This window comes from Protomyctophum parallelum (genome assembly GCF_964188405.1).
Source record: "Protomyctophum parallelum genome assembly, chromosome: 1".
Lineage (NCBI taxonomy): Eukaryota > Metazoa > Chordata > Actinopteri > Myctophiformes > Myctophidae > Protomyctophum > Protomyctophum parallelum.
In genome coordinates this window covers 12,297,352-12,320,453 of record NC_139697.1, presented here as the reverse complement: position 1 = coordinate 12,320,453, position 23,102 = coordinate 12,297,352, and the positions used below count along the sequence as shown (strand labels likewise).

General features: G+C 42.2%; 1 protein-coding gene across 1 annotated transcript in view; it reads right to left on the bottom strand.

The window, feature by feature from the left end:
* LOC310857897 (uncharacterized protein) overlaps nucleotides 1–23,102 on the bottom strand; it is a gene marked incomplete at its 3' end in the record, with an annotated part of 100,045 nt that overhangs the window by 76,704 nt on the left and 239 nt on the right. The window contains exons 2-12 of the mRNA XM_083763872.1: nucleotides 22,967–23,035; nucleotides 18,471–18,495; nucleotides 18,060–18,077; nucleotides 16,815–16,871; nucleotides 14,696–14,832; nucleotides 13,350–13,466; nucleotides 12,595–12,652; nucleotides 11,711–11,755; nucleotides 4,751–4,822; nucleotides 4,502–4,638; nucleotides 502–633 (exon numbers count right to left, since the gene is read on the bottom strand). Of these exons, the coding sequence (XP_083619998.1) occupies nucleotides 502–633; nucleotides 4,502–4,638; nucleotides 4,751–4,822; nucleotides 11,711–11,755; nucleotides 12,595–12,652; nucleotides 13,350–13,466; nucleotides 14,696–14,832; nucleotides 16,815–16,871; nucleotides 18,060–18,077; nucleotides 18,471–18,495; nucleotides 22,967–23,035 (867 nt within the window). The remainder of the gene's footprint in view (nucleotides 1–501; nucleotides 634–4,501; nucleotides 4,639–4,750; nucleotides 4,823–11,710; nucleotides 11,756–12,594; nucleotides 12,653–13,349; nucleotides 13,467–14,695; nucleotides 14,833–16,814; nucleotides 16,872–18,059; nucleotides 18,078–18,470; nucleotides 18,496–22,966; nucleotides 23,036–23,102) is intronic.

The following is a 23,102-nucleotide window of genomic DNA, read 5'->3' as shown; positions in this document are numbered from 1 at the left end:
AGCTGTTCACGGACACACACACACACGGACACACACACACACACGCGGACGGACGGAGTGCAAAACATACTCTCCCCACATGCCTTCGGCCTGGTGGAGACAAAAATGGCAGATCTAGCACTGCGACACTCTAGACCAGAGGTTCCCAACCACCGGCACGTGGACTGGTACCACTGGTACGTGAGAAGGGAATCCCCAACCTTTCCCGTCGTATAACAAATCCATTTGAAAACGAGAGGACAAACACCAGACCTGAGAACTATATAGTGCCAGTGGGCAGCGGATTTGCCGTTGCGCGTATAAAGCACGAGTCTGACGCGACCCTTAATCACCCATTAGAATGCAAATGCATGCCTTTCAGGCAGTCTTTGTATCCTCCTCGTCACTTAGAAAACGGTCCGTCAGCCGGTCTGTCGGCCGGTCCGTGACAATGTAAAGGTTGGGAACCCCTGCTCTAGACCTCTGTTAGTCTGTTCTATAGTGTATACTGTTTTTGATTACCTTCATGTCCGTAATACTTGTTCTACGTCTGTTTTTCATCTGTTCTGCAAAGTCCTGCATCTGGCTGTCGTCGTAGTCTGTAGACTCTGTAGAGGAACTGTGGGACTCCAGAGTAGAGGGATGCCATGCATTCTAGAAAGGAACACAAACAACACAGATAAGAGGTGAACACCGACAAAATATTGTCTCCGTCAGGCAGAAACCTTGCGTGTCCAAAACCGTTGCATTTTTATTATACTTTAACATAAAATAGTGAAAATAGCCGATGTACAAGCTCACAGCACGTTGCATTGTGACATGTTGTGAGCTTGTAGATTGGCTATTTTCACTACTTTTGTTGTTTTGTGCGACACCAAAATATGATTGATTGACATAGACATTTCAAAAAGTATTTATTTAAAGACCTTTTAAGCCTCGTACAAAACTGTTCTGAGAAATCATGACAACATTGATTGATTGACTGAAATATTTATTAACAGTTTGTAGAATTTACAGTACATTTTAAGCACAAACTCAATACAAAGACTGTTAACTGTGAGTGGACGACCCAATTAAGCATTACACTTGTTTACAACAGGGTCCACATTGTTCAATTCATCAAAACATTTAGAGACATACAAATAGACACTTCTATGTAGCTAAAGAACAGAACAGGAATTCATCATATAGGAAGCAAAAAGGGAAAAGATACATATACAGTGAGGGGAAATGGGGCGGGGGGGGGATTCAGATTTTACAGACGCCAGTTTCGAATTGCAGCCATCCGTAGGTGCCCTTTGAGAGCGGTTTTGAAGGAGTCAAGGGATTCACATGTCTTAATGACTGTTGGTAGGGCGTTCCACATTTTGGTGGCATAGGAGCGAAAATAATTTAGTCCCTTGTTTGTGCCGAATCTGGGTTGTACATGGTTTGTTGCACTCCCTCTGGTGTTGTGGGTGTGGACTTCGTTTACATTAAGGAAGTATTTAGACAGGTACATGGGTATCTTGGTGGTGTATCGAATCTTGTGGACCAGACCCATTGCAAGATGCTGTACTCTGTCGTCGACCCTAAGCCATCCCAGCCTGTCAAAGTGGGCAGGGGTGAGGTGGGTTCGGGGGGTGAGGCCAAGTAGGAGCCTGACCAGTTTGTTTTGGGAGGTCTGGAGCCTTGTTTTAAGGGCCTTTGAGGTGCTGTGGTACCAAGAGGTGGATGCATAGTCAAAGAAACCTTGTATGAGGGCTCCTGTTAAGGTCTTCAAGGTGTTTTTGCTGACCAGTGAGGAGATCCTGTAAAGGAATCTTGTTCTTTGATTGACTTTTTTGATTACGTTGGTGGCCATGTTATCACCGGAAAGATTGGCCTCCAGGATGGAACCTAGGTAGGTAATTTGATCTTTTCGTGTGATAATATTGTCACCCACTCTAACCAAGAAGCCATCTGCCTTGCTGAGATTACTATTTGATCCGAAGAGGATGGATTCAGTTTTTCCCAGGTGTAAGGATAGTTTGTTATCAGCGAGCCAGGTGCAGATTCTACCGAGTTCAGAGCTGAGGGTCTTTTCAACCTGCAGTTTGTTCCTGTCCGAGACCAGCAGTGCTGAGTCATCTGCGAACAGGAACAAGTTGCAGTCACAAGCTGAAGTCATGTCGTTAACATATATTAGGAACAGTAAAGGCCCTAGTATGCTTCCTTGTGGGACGCCACAGCTCACTGGGAGGGGAGGGGACAGTGTTTCGTTCACCTCCACCATCTGTTCTCTCCCCTCCAGGTAGGATTGCATCCAGCTCACTGATGTGCTATCAAAACCAATAGCTTTAAGCTTGTTAACCAGTATGGAGTGGTTCACGGTGTCAAAAGCCTTTTGGAGGTCCAGCATGACCATGCCGCAGTACTTTCCAGCGTCCACCTCGTGTTTGATGTGGTCGCTCAAATAGAGGAGGCATGTGTCAGTGGAGTGGGATGTTCTGAAACCAGATTGGAACTCGTACAGCAATTTATTAGTGGCAAGATACTTTTCAACCTGTTCATAGACTATTTTTTCCATCACTTTCGAGATGGAGCTTAGAATAGAAATAGGGCGGTAGTTGCCGGGTTCTAATTTACTCCCTTTTTTGTACAGGGGGGTTACTTTGGCCAGTTTAAAATCTTGGGGGACCTGTCCCACCAGGTGATGACTGGAGCTATGGAAAAGGCTGAGTCTCTGAGAAATTTGGAGGGGATATTGTCATGGCCAGTGGCCTTGTGGGGTTGGAGGGCACTCAGTTTTTTAAGTACCTCCTCGGTTGTTACCATTGCCATTTTTAAATCATCTTTACAAACACCAAGGTTTTTGTAGAAGGCTTTGATGTGCTCTACACCAAAACGCCCAGAGTGGGAGGGCAGTTTGCTAACCAGCTTTGTTGCAATGTTTGTAAAGAAGATGTTCAGGTGGTTGGCTACATCAAGCTTGTCAGTGATGAGGGTGTTATTCGATTTGATGTTTATGTTAGTAAACCTGGTTTTTAGTTTCTGACCACAGCCTAGTTGGTTGTTTAGTAACTTCCAGAGCTCCCGAGGATTGTTTTTGATTTCCTCGGCTTTATCATTGATAAAGTTACATTTGGCAGATTTGGTCATGGCAATTACTTTTCGGGCTGAACATTAATTAGAAAGAAGAAGAAAAACGGCAGTTTTTTTGTTGTTGTTTTTCTTCTTTGTAATAATTTAAAGGGTCTTTAAATAAATACTTTTTGAAAGGTCTATGGGGAAAATGCATTGGGAATTATTTCCTGGGCCTGGCGTCGTCATGAAAGGGACTGTGACGCTCTATAGGGCCATTATTATGCACAACATGCCCTTTCAAAACTAATCTCCATATTTGAGGTTAGGAGCATGGCTTTGACATGACTTAGAACACGGACATGATCAATATACACAACTAGAAAATTCGCAATTTAAAAAAATTGCAGAGTGTGGTTGCCGCAGTGGCTTACATATGCCCCTCCCACTAATATTGACAGCCAATTACAATGTCGCGTCACCCCTGTGATCATGCGTAAGTAATTCGGAGGGGATTTAACCCCCAAAATTCATGTTTTTGCGACAAACGGTTACATTTCTCGCATTTGCGGCGCCCCCTATGGATGAAAATGGAATTGCTTTTAGAACTTGGTTGATTAAACCACCCCGGACATCTGATTCAAATTTGGGATGGATTGGACATTCCGTTCGTGATTTGCGGCATTTTTTGTGATATAGGCCCCTTCTACTAACTTCGGACGACGATTGTGGCCGAACGATACGCACTATCAAAATTCAGCCGTTAGAGTTTTCATTGGAAAGGTCCAGAGATCACGTCTACAGATTTTTGTGAGATTTGGACAAAATATGTAGGAGGAAAAGCAAAAAGTGTGTTTTGGACAAAATTCCAAATGGCGGAAAATCTATCATGGCGGAAATGGGCGTGGCCTATATTTGGAGATGCGTCATGACCCAAGGAATCCAGGGGAAATGGTATTTTGATTTTACGACCTACGGTTCAAGAGTTATAAGCCAAAACGTATAGTTATAGCGCCACCATGAGGCCGACCGATAAAATTATAAACTTATAGGTTAAATCATTTTAGTGATAAGTATGAATTTATCCTCCAAGTTTTGTAACTATAGTGCCTACAGTCTCCGAGGAAAAAATACTTGAGTGTGAAGTTTTGCATTTTCCCATTCATGTCAATGGGAAATTTTAATTCACTAATAAATTCATATCAATTAAACTATATAACATTTCTCTTAGCAAAACACAAGCACACGATTCCCGATTCAATTTGACATATGGCTCAAGTGCGTACAGTCAAAACTGTGGGACTAGTAGTGCGACAAAGTTTGTCTTACTCCAGTAAAATAATAATACGGAAACGTACGGAAACGTAAAGTGTTACAGTTACTAGAGTCTGGTTGCCCTTTGGGCAACCACACTAACTACATCAAACACTAAGTGTTTCCATGTTATGCAACGATCAGACTGTCATAGCGAATCACTTACAATGTAGCAGCAGATGTGGTTAAAGCCTAGGAGATGTCTGATGATCTTAGTGTCACAAAACAGGATTTCGCAGACGGTGCAGAGATATAAGCGTCTATGGGTCCGCCCATCACAGCATTCCACCAGGTGCTCCAGACCTGCAGGGATTGAATAATAAAAATATATTTATTAAATAAATAATAATAATTGGGACCAGTTAGTTACAGTAGCTGCATTCATGATGTATAATTCTGGCATGAAAACACTGACCTAGAAGAGGATGCCTCCTGTCCTCCGGCGTTTCCAGATATGTCTGGATGGTCATCTTTTCGGGCCTTGCAGCTGTGGAGGAGAGATGGATCACACATATTGGAACACAAGGCCATTGTGGTCATCTACCTTGAATGTGCCCCTAAAATATGCCTGTTGTACATGTACCTGACTGTACCTCGAGTGTACATACTGTACAGAGTGCTCATACTGTATGTCACAGTCACAGTACATGAAAAGTGTGTCTGTGGGTTCCACAGGCAGAGTGCATGTTCAGCAGATACCTGCGTATCCCAGAGCGCATGATTTCTCCACACAAATGGGTCACTAGATAGCCGTAGCCTGAAAACCCACCTTTTCAGACTCCATCATGGCCCATAGCACTTACCCTAACCCCTTAGATAGCATTTCTGTTGGCTTAGATAGCATTTGACACAGACTTATAGCATGTTATGTAGACAGCACTATAATAGTATTGTATATAGTCATAGCACGCCATGTGTATAGCATAGTAGTAAATATGTATAGTTTATATGTATAGTGTATGTATAGTTTCATTATATAGATATTCCACTGTTACTTTCTTAGCTTACGCATGTTTCATGATATTGATAAATGCTTTTATGTGATGTATTCCCATGCTTTTGTTCTTGCTTAAATGTAAGTCGCTCTGGATTAAGAGCGTCTGCTAAATGCCTAAATTGTAAATTGTAAATTGTAAATGTGTATTTTGGCTTCTGTATATTCTGTTTGTGTTCTGGCTGTGTTCCAACAGAAAGAGCATAAAGTTGCAGTGAGATCGTGGATATCACAATATTACGCCAGACTTCCCGGTCCTTCATTGCCATCCCCAGTTCCTGCTTACTGATGCCTGTGTCCCTAGCGATGACATCAGGGAACGACAGTTTTCTACCTCTGGTCTGCTTTGAGGCAGGACTCCAGAGAAGAAGGGAAGATATAACCTCATTGTCAGCTCTGTAGCAGTGGCCGGCAAACTGACACACACACACACACACACACACACACACACACACACACACACACAAACACACACACAAACACACACAATGTAAACGTTTGTTTTCTCATGCCAATAAATCTCCCTTGGATTGAATTGATGAGTCCTGGAAAAGACGCGCTGTGATTGGCTAGTAGTCACTTGAGTGGCAGCAACGCAGTGTGCCTTCCACAATTCCACTGAACACATTCATTGCCCCAATGAACTGCAGTGGCCAATGAGGCATATATTTGTTTTAATATCTATGCCTCCTTCCCTCACTCACTCACTCCCCCCCCCCCCCCCCCCCCCCCCCCTTGCATTACTTCACCAGCCCACGACGTCACTCTGTCTCCCAATTCAATTCAATTCAAAGGAGCTTTATTAGCATGAGAAAACAAACGTTTACATTGCCAAAGCAAGTGTCACAATACAATAAAAACTGTTGAAAATGGGGAAAGTATACAGTTGGAAGGGGTACAACATTTTGTAAACAGAGCTATGTCACATTGCATCGTTATGTACAACAAATAGCAGCACTTTTTTTGCAGTCACTTTGGGACAAATGGCAGCATTTTTGTCAGGACTATTTAAATAGTATACAAAGAAACTCAGATTTAAGATCTGTTTAAAGGTAGCAGCTCTGTTTACATGTCTCCCCCTCCCAAAGTTAGCAGATTTCAGGAGTGCATTTAAGGACAGATCAGCAAGAGCAGTGAGGGACAAATAGAAGGTAACCAGTCTCGACAGGTTGGGGTCGAAGCGTGAACAACAAAGAGATGTGGGCAGAGGGCCGAATGGACCAGAGGGAGCCATGCGGGCGGGGAACGAACCCACATAAACTGTAAATAGTGACAAGACAAAGCTAATTAGTGCCAAGACAACCGTTACATATTGATCCGGAAGCATTTACTATCAAAACAACAGTTGTTTTAAGATGATGGGGCAACTGGTACGTGTACTTGTGCTGGTACGCGGGGCATGTCCCACTGGTACACAAGAAGGTTATCTCAAGTTTTCCTGACCGTGAATCTATAACCGTGCGTCAACATAGGCGGAGCTTGAACTAGACGCCAGGGGGTGCGACAGCTTGGCGAGCGACCAGCGATACAATGCCCTAACCCCTAAAAAAATTGTTATTTAGGTAGTACAGCAGCACTACTACCTGCTGTACTAATGAAACCCCGTAGTGCTGTGTGTGTGTGTGTGTGTGTGTGTGTGCACAGGGTTTAATTTTTTTTGCTGCACGCCTGAAACGTGACCCGACATTACGGAGGCACCGTCATAACTCTGAGCAACAATTGGGATGTTTTTTAAACCACCCATCTCCAGTCCTGTGTTTATAGCGTCCACTATAGCAGCTGCACCACGAGATGCTGAGCAATCAATAAAACACAGAAAACGCTCCTTGATTTCAAGCTGCTCAACGTATCTTAAACAAATTGACAATTGTTCCGTTTTAGAGGACCTGGCCTCGTCTGCCATAATACTGAAGAAACCAGTATCCTGTAATGGGGACCGTACCGAAGTTCCCTCAGGCCTATGTTCCCTCAGGCCTATGTTCCCTCAGCCCTATATGCCCCCTGTAAGGCATCAATTATACTATATTGCTACCCATACAGTAGTTCACCCTGCAGCAACAGAACACATTACAGATACCAAGTTACAGCAATGACACTACTGCATGGGGTCTAGTCTATCTACTTTGTTATAGCAAATGCTCCACAACAACACAGTGAAACAGTGAACAGTGAAACATTGCTTTTAAATCCTGACATGCATGAGTAGAGTACACACCTTAATGAACTGACACCAACTATTTAAGCTACGTTGACAAACAAAACTAGTTTAGCCTGTAGAACTTCCTGTCTCCTCATGTCCCCAAGTAACACTGTCCTCTGAAAGGCCATCTGCAATAATTCACCATTCACCTTTGCAGCTAAGGGTCCCTTTCTCGGACTGCAACTGTACTTACTGTATAAGACCCATTTATTGAAATCCCAAACATGGAATATACTTGGACCATGCATTATGCCACATATAATGCCTGTCTCAGGACGGCCACCTGCCAGTATACAGTGGATAACTTCCCAGTCTTGCTGGGTAAGTTAGTTGGGTAACTATATATCTAACTACTTTAACCCTGACATCCTGATTTTGGGCATGTCATTATAGGCTAAGAAGAAAGGACAATTGCTGATCTACAAGGTCACAACATGCCGTAATGTGTTGTAGCTTTTCCCCAAAAATAAGTTTTGATAAGTGACTTATTTTAAAATGTGTAGCGCAGTGGAATAGAGTAGACAATATATGACACGTCAAGAGTCTATTAGTACTGTAGGCTATACATTTGTGTTCTGGTAATTTGTTTTGCATGTCCGTGGCAAAAATAAAACATTAATGCAAATGTCGATCACATGCACAAGCTGGCATAGTGATGCCCCCGGGTGCAGATAGCTGCTGTACTATCATGGTTATTGGTGGTGAAGGCAATACTAATAATGTTAGTCTGGATATATCAAATCCTGTGTTGAGGATTACACAAGAATAGCATGCACGTTATGAACAAAATAACACCCAAACCAGACAATTAATTAAAACGTTTCATAATTACAGTCTGCTTGAGGTGTAATGCCGCTTTAAACAAAATAGCAGACAGTGGCACTGGTACATATCTGAACTAATCTTCTCCTCCTACAGTGCATGTCAACCACATTACCACATACCAATCGTTGCATAGAAGCAGCATGGTTTTGTTATGCGTACACACCCATGGTTTGGTACTGTGCCAAGAGAACTCACAAATCAAGATAAACGCACGCACACGCAGTCAAGTTGTCTACCGATGTTATCTCAAACCCTCACCCTAACCTAACTTCCCACGGGACAGCACACCTAAACCTAACCTAACCCTTAACGCACCCCTCACCAACCTTAATCCGGTCGTCTTAACGCACCCCACACCAACCTTATGTCTAACCAAAGGATGCCTTCCGAGCCACTTCCAATGTGATTGAACTATCTGGGGCTGACATATTAGCCCCAATGTTGAGTAAATCAACAAAGGTGTTGCAGCACCAGGAGAGTGTGACCCAACTTGATGTGTTTTAAGAGTCTGTTTAATTATTTAATAATGTCGTTTTATGAAGGTTTACAATTAATACTGTGAATTAATTACACTAGCAAAGTGTAACATGCAGTGAGGACGGAACGTTTGTTCTCTGGGGTCCCAATATAAGGAGTGCAGCTTCCGGTTCCCCTCAGTTACATTCTGGAAAGAAAAGCAACACTCATTGCTCCGTCTTTATCCCTGTTTATTCAGGTTCAGTTTTATTAATGAGGTACTCAGCAGCCCTGAGACCCGTAACAGAGGCTTGTCATATCAGCTGTCAATCAATCAACTCAATGAAGGCCAATGGAAGACGATTTATTGGGGTGTAAAACAATATGCCCATTTTGACCTATTTGTTTTCCTCGCAAATATTTTATGCTGCTGCTTTAGATTCTACCAGCAGAGGCCCACAGCAGAGCATACCCTGCTCTACGCAGGGTATGGCAGCATCCTGGGTCCTAAGGCCTTCAGGAGGCTGAAACCCTGTATTGGCATAAGCCAGCTGGATGGCCTCCTGCACAATACACCGGGAAAGCCATACTTTAGTAATATGGGTTTCCTTTAGCTCTGGTACCCCATGTCACAAATCCTGAAGGGAGATGTCTTGGTCATGTCATGTACAGTCTGAATATTTCATATCTTTTGTCAGGTGTGCGCTGTGAACAACAAGTCTGACTCAGCGTTTTTACACATTACCACATTTAACCAGACAAGGGGGTAAAAAATATATATATACAAGGAACAAGGAACTGAAAAATTATACTCTGGGAAATCGAAACAATAAAGTTCCGTGAGTGCTGGTATTGTCTTGTTTAACAGGTTCTTCCTAGACCGTGCACCCGATAAAAGACATTAAGATTAATTGCTGTCGTGCCTGCTTCCTTGATGCGTGGTGAGACGAGAAAAAAAGACGAGACGAGCTGTTTTGGGGGGAAATAGTACCATCTAATGGCAATTTCATTGGGAAAAAAATGCTGTCTGTATTAGGCCTACTCTTATTACACTATTACACTATTATACTTATTACACTATTACACTAATATACTTATTACACTATTACATTTATTACACTTGCACTTATCGGATTGAGGGAACATAGGGTCTGTTTTTAAATGGGAGAACATACTAGGCCTATGTTCATAGTGAGGGAACATAGGGCTGAGGAACATAGGCATGACCCCCTGTAGGGATTCTGCAATATCTGCATAAACCAAGTTTGCACAGATATCAATTATTTCGTTCTGGAAATTTGGGGATGTTGAATTAAAATGATTTGACTGCATGCTTTCAAATCCAGTATCATATTTAGAGAAGAATCTCAAGAAAATTGCCCCGTGTTTGTGAATCTATCCCCTCCCTGTGTCCACGGAAAGTCAATCCAAGTTTAGACAATAGCCTAATAATATCAACAACTTTGGACAGATACAACCTGTTCTTCTCTACAGTAGCTTTGTGACTTTCTGAAAGTTTAGCTGCAATAGAGCCTGAAGAGTGAAGATGCACTCTTTTTAAAGTGATCATGCAACTCTTACGCCAGGGCTCCACTGGGCGCGTCGCGTCTCCGTCGCGTCCTGCTCGTGTCATGACAACGTCAACGTCACGCTAGAGGTGCTCCACCGCGGGCATTTGAAAACTGCGCGTCAGCGACATTCTTTTATGTTGCTGTCAACGCGTGCGTGCGTCAAAAAACGAACCGGGGCAATTTTTTAGTCACCGAACGCAGCACAACGCAACGCGGGCAGTGGATTCACCCTCCATTGATTAAAAGGGAACATTCCCGACGCTGACGGAGACGCGACGCAGACCCGATGCAGACGCGACGCAGACGCGCCCAGTGGAGCCCTGGCGTTATGGGCATCGGATATCGCATGTTTGTCCAGTTTCGAGCCCAGTCTACTCCAGGCACTCACGCCGGTATTACGAAATTAGTCCATGTTGCTGTCATTCTGGAAGTGTCGGCAGGCAAAACAAAACACTGCATCCTTTAAAACGGAATATTCCATCCACGCATGCTTCTCGTAATAGAAGGTGGAAATTAACGTTTGTTTTTTCCTATTAACGTTGTGGGGAATTGCTGTAAGACAGCCGTGTTTTTCCCCAAGATCACCATCCACCACGCGGCGGGTTTGTTGTGTCCAAACTGCCCGGACACGGTGGTTGTGGTCTGCTGGGGCAGGCGGGGCGATAAAATAATGTGACATGATGACTACTATAAAATGAATGTATTGTAAAACAAAACATAATAGAATTCAGATTTGTTTCTCACAATTATTATAATTTTATTAAAATAAAAATAATCTTGTTTTTTTTTACTTAAAAAAAGAAGAAGAAGCAATTTCACCCCGGCCACCAGGGGGTGCAATGCAACCCCTGAACCCCCCCAAGCTCCGCCCATGTGCGTCAATGACAATGATATAACATCATGTTGTGATATAATAATATAGCAGCGGGTAGGCTACTTGAGGCCAGTCAACTGACCTCCGTGTTTTGGTACGATGATGCGCGACCACAACGCACCTCTGCCCCCCTTGATTATAGGCCATACAGGGCTTTGCAGGCAGCAACCGGAAGCCAGTGAGGGGAACACAAAATATAGTGCAATATACATAGTTGCTGTTGGGTAGAAACCTCTTATCTCCATAACGTTTGGGATTCCTTTTTCTTTTCTGTTTGTAAATGAACGCCCCAACTTGATCATACTACAGTGTCACACAAAAGTAGCAGCTCTACAAGCTCGAAGCGTGACGTGGCACGAACGCGTTTTTGAGCTTGTAGATCTGCTACTTTTGCTTACTTTTAAATTTGAATCGTGAAAAGAGGCAAGCCTTGGGCAGGGAGCTCATCAACTGACCTGTCTGCTGCAGAACGTCGTCATAGACACCCAGAGTGTCCATTGCTGTCAAAGAGCAAGGAGGAGAATCATGAGTTCAGTTGTATCAAGAATTCAAGTGTTATCTTTAAAGGATAACACTCGATTACTCACCCCATGGAGACTTGAATTCATGGATATTGTTTTGTTTTTGTTGCATTTTGTTGGCTTAGGAATGCGACAAAAAATATCCATGAATCATTCAATCATTCAATCAATCAATTAATATCTATCTCTCTGTCTCTCTCTCTCTATGCCCAGAATCTCCCTCTCTCCAGGAGCAATAAGTGCAGCTTCAAGGTGTAGTGCATTTAACCTGAGCTAACCTGAGCTAGTGAATAAGCATCTAAGCATCTGGTTGTAATAAAGAAATTGGAACTGTCATAATGTTCATCGATGATTCATGTGTTATCGTGTGTTTTGAAAGAAATCGGGGAAACAGGTCGGGTCTGTGATTGGATAGACGGCGACCGGCCTCTCGGATCAAAGGGCTAGAGGGCTATATATCCTAAAGGAAAAACTAGGATCGGGCAGCTAACCGCCGACTAATTACGAACCACATCTAGTCTGGTTCAGACTCGCTTTGAATGGCAATATTTCTATACTTTGTCTGTTTTATATCTCGGACTCTTTGTCTGTTTTTGATATCATAATCGTCTTTATACTTTATACCGATTCATCTCTACTGGAAAGTTGACTTTCGTTAACAAAAGTTGTTTTGATCTACTACCGACCGCTTTGCATAATTCCGTGTTCCCATGTTTGTGCAACCAGGAATTTCAAAACTCTGTCTTGATTTTTACTGTCAACTCAGACAGGCACAATGATAAAAATTGATCATTGATAAAAAAACATTCTCACAGTACCTTCGTCATAACTGCTAGGTTCCAATATTTTAAACAGATCTGGAGGCAAGTCCGCAACCTGCACACAGAAAAGATGGCATGAAACAGCCCATGAAAGCATCAACCATCATTTATGTCTTAGATAATAAGTATTTGAATCATGTTGTCAATATTTTATTTTTTTATATAATGCAATCATGTCTTTCTGAAATTCTATATATCTTGTTTACAAATCATGTTCTAAATGTTTTTAATGTGTCATACATGGGTAGTATTGTATTGTTTTTTTATACTGTGCAAATCAAATCAAATCCTGTTTCAACTGGTCACAGCATAAAAATTTAAATAAAAACATTTTATGAAATGTATACAAATCTGATGGATTGAGGATTTCAGCTATGAGGATTTTAGTTAACACTTAGACTGCGGCCGTGTGGCTACGAGTAGTAGTTCATATTTCAATCGTGATGCCGTGAAAAATCAGAAATCAGATCCGAACCTCGGATGTCTGATCAGCACAGCGGACAGCGACGTAGTTTGAGAAAAAGGCCAGAGAAGATCGTAATTATAACAGTCGTCTACGGTGAGCAAGGCGTTGCCTAGCAACCGGCTCAGGGCTAAACGTTGTGCCATTAACGGTGCCATTTCAGATATTAAACGTATATATACGTCAGCCGCATACAATGTGTTCATTCCATGACAAAAAAGTGGTCATTTTCACAATCATGCACCCATCCCTATGAAGGAATTCAAATGTTCTGCACATGCCACCCGACCTGCAGCATCTCATGGTGTTGCTCCCGGGTGTTACTTGCTTTGCGGTGGGCCACTTCATCCACACCATCCTCGCTGGAGATCCAGGAGAACTTCAGCATGCTGGGGTTGGTGTAGTTCTGGGAAATAGTAGAGATACATCTCAGTTACAAAGAGCATTTAGTTGCTGTCGGGAGGAAACCACCTAACTCCATTTTTGAGGTTATTGATTTATTTTATTTTTATTATTTTTTGCATAAATCAGTGGCATTGAACACCCTTTATGTCTATGTGTTGGTTAAAACAATATTGAACCAATGAAAAGTGCTTCGGACAAAACCCCTCTCGTGGAAGTAATTGACAATATATAAAGTCACAACACAGTAGTATTGCTTTGTTTTCAAAATGACCCAGAAGGGTCCATTTGGTTTTATGTTACACTCTCAAAAGTTATTTAAATTATTGTTACTACTTACAATAATAAGTCTACACAATAATTGTTATTTTGATCAACATTTACCTATTATCTCTCCTATGGTACCAACATCAATACAGCATGGCTAGCTGTTGCCATGGGGTTAAGTCAATAAGTCAACTGTTTGTTCTGGCTGTGACGGGCACGAATCCCAGGAACCGATAAGGTTTGCTTAAATGAAGGGAGAAGGGAGACAGCGTCGGCGGGGAGCTAACAGGTACCGACACGACAACGCTTGGAATGGCTATCACAGACGTTCATGCACTTGTTTGAAATAAACCACTCTTAGACCAAGTTCGCCTTTGCCTCTGTATCTGCCTGAAGATTCCACCACAGTCTCATTCTACTGCTCTGCCACCCAAATGTGGAATGCCCTGACGCCATCCATTACAGGATGTTTAACGCTTGTTGTATATAGTCATAGCACGCCATAGTACATATGTATAGCATAGTAGTATATATGTATAGTTTCATTATATAGATATTGCACTGTTACTTTCTTAGCTTACGCATGTTTCATGATAAATGCTTTCATGTGATGTATTCCCATGCTTTTGTTCTTGCTTAATGTAAAACGCTCTGGATTAAGAGCGTCTGCTAAATGCCTAAATTGTAAATTATAAATTGTTTCTTTCAAAACTGGCCTGAAAACAGTTCATCTATCAGGAGACCACAAGGGGAGGTACACGTAAATGTAATTTTGCCAAGTTTGTATTTGTTGATTTTTATGATGAATACATATAGGACCACAATTGAAACAAGTCGACTTTTTTGTCTTATCCTTTTATCCTAATACGATGTGTTGTTTACATTTCTAACTAATAAAGTATTTATTCAATCAATCAATCAATCAATCAATCAGTACCTCTGTGCAAGATGGTGGTGAATATTTACATAGTAATTGCAGCGGTGTGTGGTAGAGTTGAGATGTTTCCTTATGTTTGACTTTGAGACCGGGTCCTCACACGCGTGACACAGGTAAAACAGGAACTTATTATTTATATCCAAGCACAGTGTCACCAGAGACAAGCCTATAGGAGTGATAGCAAATGCACAAAACAAACATGCCTGTGTGTTAATTGAGGAACTGGAGGATCTTGCAAACGATCAATCAATCAAATCAAAATGTCCAACCAGGAACAATAAGAAAAAAACACCCACACACAACCTTTTCTGCATCATTTCCAAGGAGGAAACGCAAATAATTGAAAAACTCAATTATGCGATAACATACTCTTGAGACTTATTTACTTCAAATGCAGGAATAAAATAATTTATTTCACCCATCACTGGGTGTTCTTCTGGGAAACGATGCCTTTTATGCCATGGGACGGAAGCAGGCACCCTCACATCCACGTGTTGTGAATTTTCACCATGCTGTCTCATTGGCAGCCTCTGATGGACAGCTCACTAGTTAGTTATTGTCAATGACAGACAGTTGCTTGCCATCAGCACTTGACACATTAACCAATGACAGTCCAGGTGTGTCCCTATATAAACCCTCACCCAGTTCACAACCCTCACACTCCACAGCCCTAACTTACAGTAGTCAACAGCTCCAGCCCCAGGCAGCCATGCGTTAATGACAAATGTATACCTTGGTTCTACCTTTTTTCAGTGACGAGAGTAAATAAAAACAATATAAAAACTAAGACTAAATATATGGACAATTTCATCAAGAAAATTAGACTGAAATGTGGAGAAGAGATCCAATAATCCTTTTATGGTGTTGCGCTCTGAAAATAGCCGATCTACAAGCTGACAAGGTGTCACAGCACGTTGTGAGCTTGTAGATTGGCTATTTTCAGCATGCAACCACGTGTAAAAACAGCCATTACGACGGCATCAAGGCCTGCCTTTTTGTTGACAAACTGTAGCTGTAGTCGAGTAAGATCTTATGATATGTAGTCGACTAAAACTATACTAAAGCTAAAACATTTCAGATGACTACTAAAATATGACTAATACTAAATGAAAATGAATTCAATACCATGACTAAACTAGAAAAAGTGCCCTTCTGGGCACAGGTCTCCACCAGGATAGGAATATAGGACATTGCAGCTTGCCTTCATCTGGTGGTTGGATAAAAGGGCAACAAAAGTAAACTAGGGAGTTGCCGAGTTGGCATACAAAGTTATCCACAGATCCGTGCAGTTAGAGGTAAAAACACTTTTCGGCCAGTTATAGCGCCACCTTGAGGCTGAGTTGAAATTGTTCATGTGGCATTTCTTCCTCGGCCTAGTGGGAATGTGTGTGCACAATTTCACGGAAATCACGCGATGTGTTCATGATTTGCAGCATTTTGTTTGAAACTGAGCACTCCTGTGAACTTTGGAAGCCAATCTTAACCAATCAGGATGGAGTCTGAGAAATCTGAAAGACCCGTTTCGTTGAATGGCTCTAGAGAGACTGTGTACCAATTTGCGTGATGTTTGGACAAAATCTGTAGGTGTACTGTGCAAAAACTTGTTTTGCACAAAGCGGCCTCCTGGTGGCGCTATAACAGGCCGTTCTGGAAAGTTTGGGGCAGAGGTTCATCGTTGGCATCCAGGGAGTGTGTGTGCAAAATTTGGCATCGACCGGGTTAACGGTGGCCGAGATTAGCTGCTCACGGACACACGGACGGACGGACACACGGACGGACGGACGGAGTGCAAAACATACTCTCCCCCCATGCCTTCGGCCTGGTGGAGACAACTATGACTAGCTGTGCAAAAGTAACACTGATGCACGCACACATGCATTTGTTGCACTGTTCTGCAACCTATGTTGGCTGTGATTGAGTCTATGTGTCTTTGTATATTGCTATTTGTTCCACCTGTCCAGCTGCAAAAAGTGCAACTACGCGCACGCACACACACACACACACACACACACACACACACACACACACACACACACACACACACACACACACACACACACACACACACACCCTCACACACACACACACACACACACACACACACACACACACACACACACACACACACACACACACACTACATATTACCTAATAATGGTTCTTCCCCGTCATGTCGCTGAAGAATGTCAATGAATTTCATCTTAACTGGAAGAGAGAGTCAGACATGGAGAAACATCAGAAATGCCACAATACCACAATAATTATTTAATTAAGTGTGTCATTAACCACTTCAAACAGCCCATCTACAGTCTCACAACAACGCATTGCGTAGGGACGCACTGTGAGTTTGTAGATTTGTATTTACGCTATTTTTAATTATTTATTGTATTATTGAAATTTTTGTAAATCTGTGTTGTTGTTTTTAACTTTTTTCACCAAAAACAGGGACACCCAGGTGAAAATGGGTAAATGGCAAACTTAGAAATGTTCTTAAAAAATCTAAAATGAAACAGTAACATTGATCCAAAGCACTTCACAATGTGCATTTTATTCGCGCGCACACACACACACACACACACACACACACACACGCACACACGCACACACACAACCATGCAAGGCACCATGCAGCCTGCTCATCGGGAAAGTTAGGACTCAGGAGTTAAGTGTGTTGCTCAACGACACCAGCCAACTAGGGATCGATCCAGGAACCTTACGATTCCCAAGTGGCCGCTCAAGTGACCTCTCCTGAGCCACTGATCCCCCCCCTCCCATGACCCCCCACTCCCCCAATGACCTATCCTGAGCCACTGACTGACAAATTTGAGGTCAGGGTTGACCCACTTTTATGCACATGCAGTCACTGAACGTCCGTCTACCTCCATGTACGCCCCGGAACATGCTGCAGTTCCAGCTTTGGCCAGTAGGTTACAGAGGCAGCTTCAACGTTGGCCAGCCGCTCTGGCGGCTTGGTCATTCCATGAAACATGTGTAGTGGCATACAAATAAGCTTACTCAGCTTCCTTCCTTCCTGCACTCCCTCCCTCCCTCCCTCAATCCCCACTCAGTGTCAGAGCAAGAGCAGTGAGGGACCAGTGTTGATTTCGTCGACTAATTATACCATCATAAGAATGTTCGTCGACTACCTTTTTTCACAGAGGAAAACTAAATGAAAACTAAACTATGACAACTAAAACTAAATATATTGACAATTCCGTCAACAAATTTTAACTAAACTAAAATGTTAGGGAGGGACTAGTGGACAAGACATCCAGTATAAGAGAGAACCCCTGAGCTGGTATATTTACCAGTTGCAGATAAACAAACCCTCCTCCTCACGGTCAAAATAAGGCAGCTAAAATGTATAACTAATGAAATGAGATGGCCGCTTACCTGGGCCCCGGTACACCTCTGAAAACCAGGAGGAAAAGCGCATCAAGAAAGACAATAAAACAGAACAGAGGTTAATTCAAACACATCTTGTGGTCAGTAGAGCTTAATGAAAACAGTGTCAGGAACTGTTTTGTGTTGAAATCTCACACAGGAGTGGAGTGGACAGACATCGACATGTAGCTGTTAGTAGAGGAAGTGATACAGTTTGTTGGCAATGATCTAACTCAACTCATCACAAGTAATATACACATTTTCAAATAATCAGATTCAGTGAAAAGTGATGATCATCCATTTAGCTGTGTTTAACGTTTATCACATAGCAATCAGCACATTTAAACATTTCATGAAATTATCAATTATCTTGGAGGCGCTGTGTTGTTTTTACCAAACAAGAGATGCTAGATGGCTTACCTTTCTTAAACAGTTTAGCCTTTTCCTGAGGGTAGAGAAGAAGAGACAGGTTCATGTGGTTAATGTACACACTGTTGTATACAGCAAAGTATTAATATGAGGCTCATGCCGTTTCACAACATTACTATCTGGGTCAACAAAATGACCCAGGCTTTCAAATTGGCTTCAGCCCATTTGGTGAAAAACACAAGATTGAATGTATGACATTATGACACTCAGGGGCATGCACAGATAGACACCAAGTGGTGCTAGAGCACCTGCCCTTTTGCACTTTGGACAGCAATGTGCCCTTTTTAAAGATAGTTTTTTGTACAGTGTACAGTATGTGACCCATGGTGACATCGATCAATTCTGGATTAAATATCTGTGCACGCCACTGAGGACAATTCAGACTCGTATTATAGACCAGGACAAATCTGGTCTAAAGTGCAATCACTTTCTGCCCTTTCTCACTACACACCAAGACAGGGCCTGACACATCACAGCTGTATTCACCATTGTATACTGTTCAACGATGTTCATCTATACTGCGGCCAAATCTATCACCAAATCTATCACCTGGTGTGGAGATGGCAAGGGTGCATTTGAACAATATTATACTTTAGATGGCGCTCGGATCGCTCCTCTCTTTTCAAGTTTGTCCAAGAAATACTATTTGTATGACCTCAGCATCTCTATGTCTCTCTCTATCTCATGCCGCCCCCCTCTCTCTCCCCCCCCCCCTCTCTGTCTCTTCTCCCCCCTCTCTCCGTCTCTACTCTCCCCCCCTGTTCCATGGAGAAATGTGTTTTTGTCTTGTGCACATCCGAGCACGGAGGAGATGGTGTAAATCATGCATTGTAGTTTATTCAAAAACTTTTTGTAATAAAGTAGCTTGATTTTGTAAAATGATGGTACTATGGTAGCCTACTATGATGCAGTAGAGTCTACTCCATCATTATTAGAGTGCTCGGATCGCTCCTCTCTCAGTATCTCTCTCTCTCTCTCTCTCTCTCTCTCTCTCTCTCTCTCAGTCTCTCTCTCTCTCTCTCTCTCTCTCTCTCTCTCTCACTCTCTCTCTCTCTTCTCTTCCCCCCACTCCATCTACCCCCCCCCCCCCCCCCCCTCTTTCTGTCTCCTCCTGATTTACTGCCTGCACGGAGGAATGTATTTGAGGCTTGAGAGGGCCCGGAGTGGAACTCCAAATAAGGCCGGGAGTTATACGCCCTGGCAGGCCACAATTTCTTGGGGGACATTTTGGGGGTCTTTGGGGGCCTTTACAGAAATTTCACATGAGAAATGTACCATGATCTGATGTTATTTATATTATTAACTTCTTCCCTCCATTAACATAAGACACACAATGTACTACAAAAGAAAACAGTCAGACAAAGGTGGGGGTATGAAATCACGGATCTGTGAGAGTGAGGATGTTAACACTCAACCAACCATGTGCACGTGCACATGAATTGAACACACATACGGGCTAAGTAATCACTGAAGCTTGTTAATCCATATAGATTGACAGTCACACAACAACACTGTATTAAACACAACAACCATGACGATTGACAACGAAGTCCTCCATTCTAGTACTTTTCTGTTCTCTAATCTCTACCGTCACCATGTGCCCCGTTGTCCTATATTGTATTTTATCAATTCAATAGTATTGTCTTTTTCAGTCTTCATACTGTAATAATGATCAAATGAAACAGACAAGGCTGGTCAAAATCACACAAATTTAGAGATTATTTAGAGACGTACAAATAGACACTTCTATATAGTTAAAGAACAGAACAGGAATTCATCATAACGGAAGCAAAAAGGGAAAAGAAACATACTGCAAGTCATATACTGCAAGTCACAAACATATTGCAAGACACACACACACACACACACACACACACACACACACACACACACACACACACACACACAATCAAAACAACAAGCATATAAACAGCTGCAGCCTGCAACCACATACAGCACAACCACACTGACAGAGAGTATAGACAGAGTATAGAAAATATTGCCATTCAAAGCAAGTCTGAACCAAAACGAGACATGGTCAGTGATTACAGTCGGGCCATGCTGCATGCCTTCATTGCCTTGTGTGTGTTGTGTTTGACCATGGTGTAGAGGGCGGGCCAAAAAGCCAAACTAACAAATCACGTATCGATTCTTCTAAAAAAAAAAAGTTCAGTAACGTCATTTTGACCAATCCCTACCCCTCTGATCACAGAGCAGTGTGTGAGAGCACGTTGCTTTTCTGTTTACGACGAGGGGAGAGAGGGGCAGTGCGCTGCATTGAATTGAAATTGACTGTGGCTGGCCTGCCTGTTTAGGAGAGATTTTTTTTTGCTGCGCTGCGCTGGTTCTGGCTGGCTGGCCTGACCTGATGCAAAATAAATTAAATAATAATTATATATATATATATATATATATTATTATTATTTTTGACAGCCAGGCAGGCCACTAGGACGGCAGGCCCGGTGCTCCCGATGGCCAAACCGGGCCTCTCCACTACATCTGGAAAGTCTGCCTTCAAGTGCGCTGCCCCACACACTTGGAACACCTTACAGACTTCACTAAAATACAGCTCTCTTCCTTCTCTATATCGCTTTCAACTTGACATATCAACGCTGGTAAATATCAACTGTACCTGTTTTAATTGAGCACTATGCAATGTTCCCTTATATTACCAGTACTTTTACTCTATTTATCTATGTTTTGTTTTCTTGTCTGTACATTGTTGATGTGTTGACATGAAAATAATATTGTGGGCCAAGTCTTGTGCTGTGGCATTGATCAATAAGGGAAAAAAACAAAAGGGACATTAATGATGCTGTAACCTCAACCTGAGAACAATGCAATGTGGGTTCATCTGCAGCGCTGTCTCCTGTTGTGACAGAGCATTATAATGTTCCCTCTATACAGTTCCTTATAGCAGGAGGCCTCGCTGAAGTCTTAATACCTTTCTGCAGATCTAGCACATTTTTGTACGTATAACCTTTTGCCCTATGTGTCATCTATCCCTGGGATGGGCAACTTTGACGATGGAGAGGGCCACTACATTTCCACACTCACTGGACATAGGCCTATATACCCCAAGATAGATTCTATACTAGCCCTGCATATTATTGTCCTAGCAAAAATAGCCGATCTACAAGCTCAAAACGTACACGGCTACGCGTTTTGAGCTTGTAGATCAGCTATTTCTTGCTATATTTGAATTGAAATCCTGAATTATTGTTTCGCTATTCTTTTATTGGAATCCTGAAAAGTATATAATTAATAATTTATAATATTTTATTTTATTTCAAAAGCATTTAGTTATACACTTTGTCCAAGAATCATACTTATAGGGGCATATGATTCTTTATAAAGGATTGTATATTCTATTAACCTTAGGCTTTTAACATACAATGTTAATTATAATTTGTCATTCCGACATGCACTTATTAATTCATACACATTCAGGAAATATTAGATTGTGAATATTTTGAGAAGACATATTTTATACAATAGGGATTGGGCTATAATGAAATAAATTTATACATTTTTCTTTTTCATATCATTTCTTTCTCAAAAATCAATCTTGCAACCGACGTTTGTCCTGGAGGACATGTACGGACATGCTCCGTCCACCGAAATGATACCACCAGTATTAGTTGTCATTCTCTTACAGGCTACAGTGAACCACGTGCTCAAGTGCATAAACGCGCGCGCACACAGAGGAAAAAGTCATCAACCGTTGTGCGTAATTTGCGTAAAACACAGACGGAATGCATGCGCTCCGCAGACAGATTGCGCTTTTCTCTGTGAATAACATCTTAAAAGTCCATCTTTGTTTTGGTTGGTGTGTAGGGAAACTTTCGTTAAACATACACTTTATTTAATTTAATTGTTTTACTACAGACGTCACACGAGAGGCTGCCGTTGGTCGGCGCCGGCGGGCAACAGCTGAAAAGTAACGGTGCACGACGAGAACAGAACGCGTCGCTATGGCTGGATCATGCTGGATCATGCACGGAGATTTTGAAAACATGACCAATGACAAAAAGCTCCCATATCTGCTGGGCGAAGTACAACAATGTGCAAACACAGCAGCAAGATTTGTGAGTTGCTGTGATAGGAGAAGGATATCAAATGGAACACAACCACCCTAAAGACTAATCATTCTGTATATTCCTGCACTATACCTGCATCGAGTAATCTTGGTACATAGAAGTTGATCTATTGAAGATTCTGACAAAGTACATAATTTTTGTTTTGATTGTATTGCTGAATTGTTTAATTGTTCTTTCTGCTTTGGCAATGTAAACGTATGTTTTCTCATGCCAATAAAGCCCTTTGAATTGAAAAATTGAATTGAATTGCATGGACCAGGGCAGAAAAAAGGAGTTTCGCACACATCGGAGATATATCACGGCCCACGGTTCCCCATCAAGCAGGCGGAGTAAAGGAATGAAGTAAATGGTAAAATTATAATTATAATAATTATTCCATAATCTTACCTTGTTATGATGCTCCGATTCCAAATGTTTCCTGAAGGAGTCGATATGACGGCAGGTCTTACGGCAGACCTATACAGCACAAAACAAACACACGCTTTCGTCAGCAGCATGCCAGCAGCATGAGTGAACATAAAAT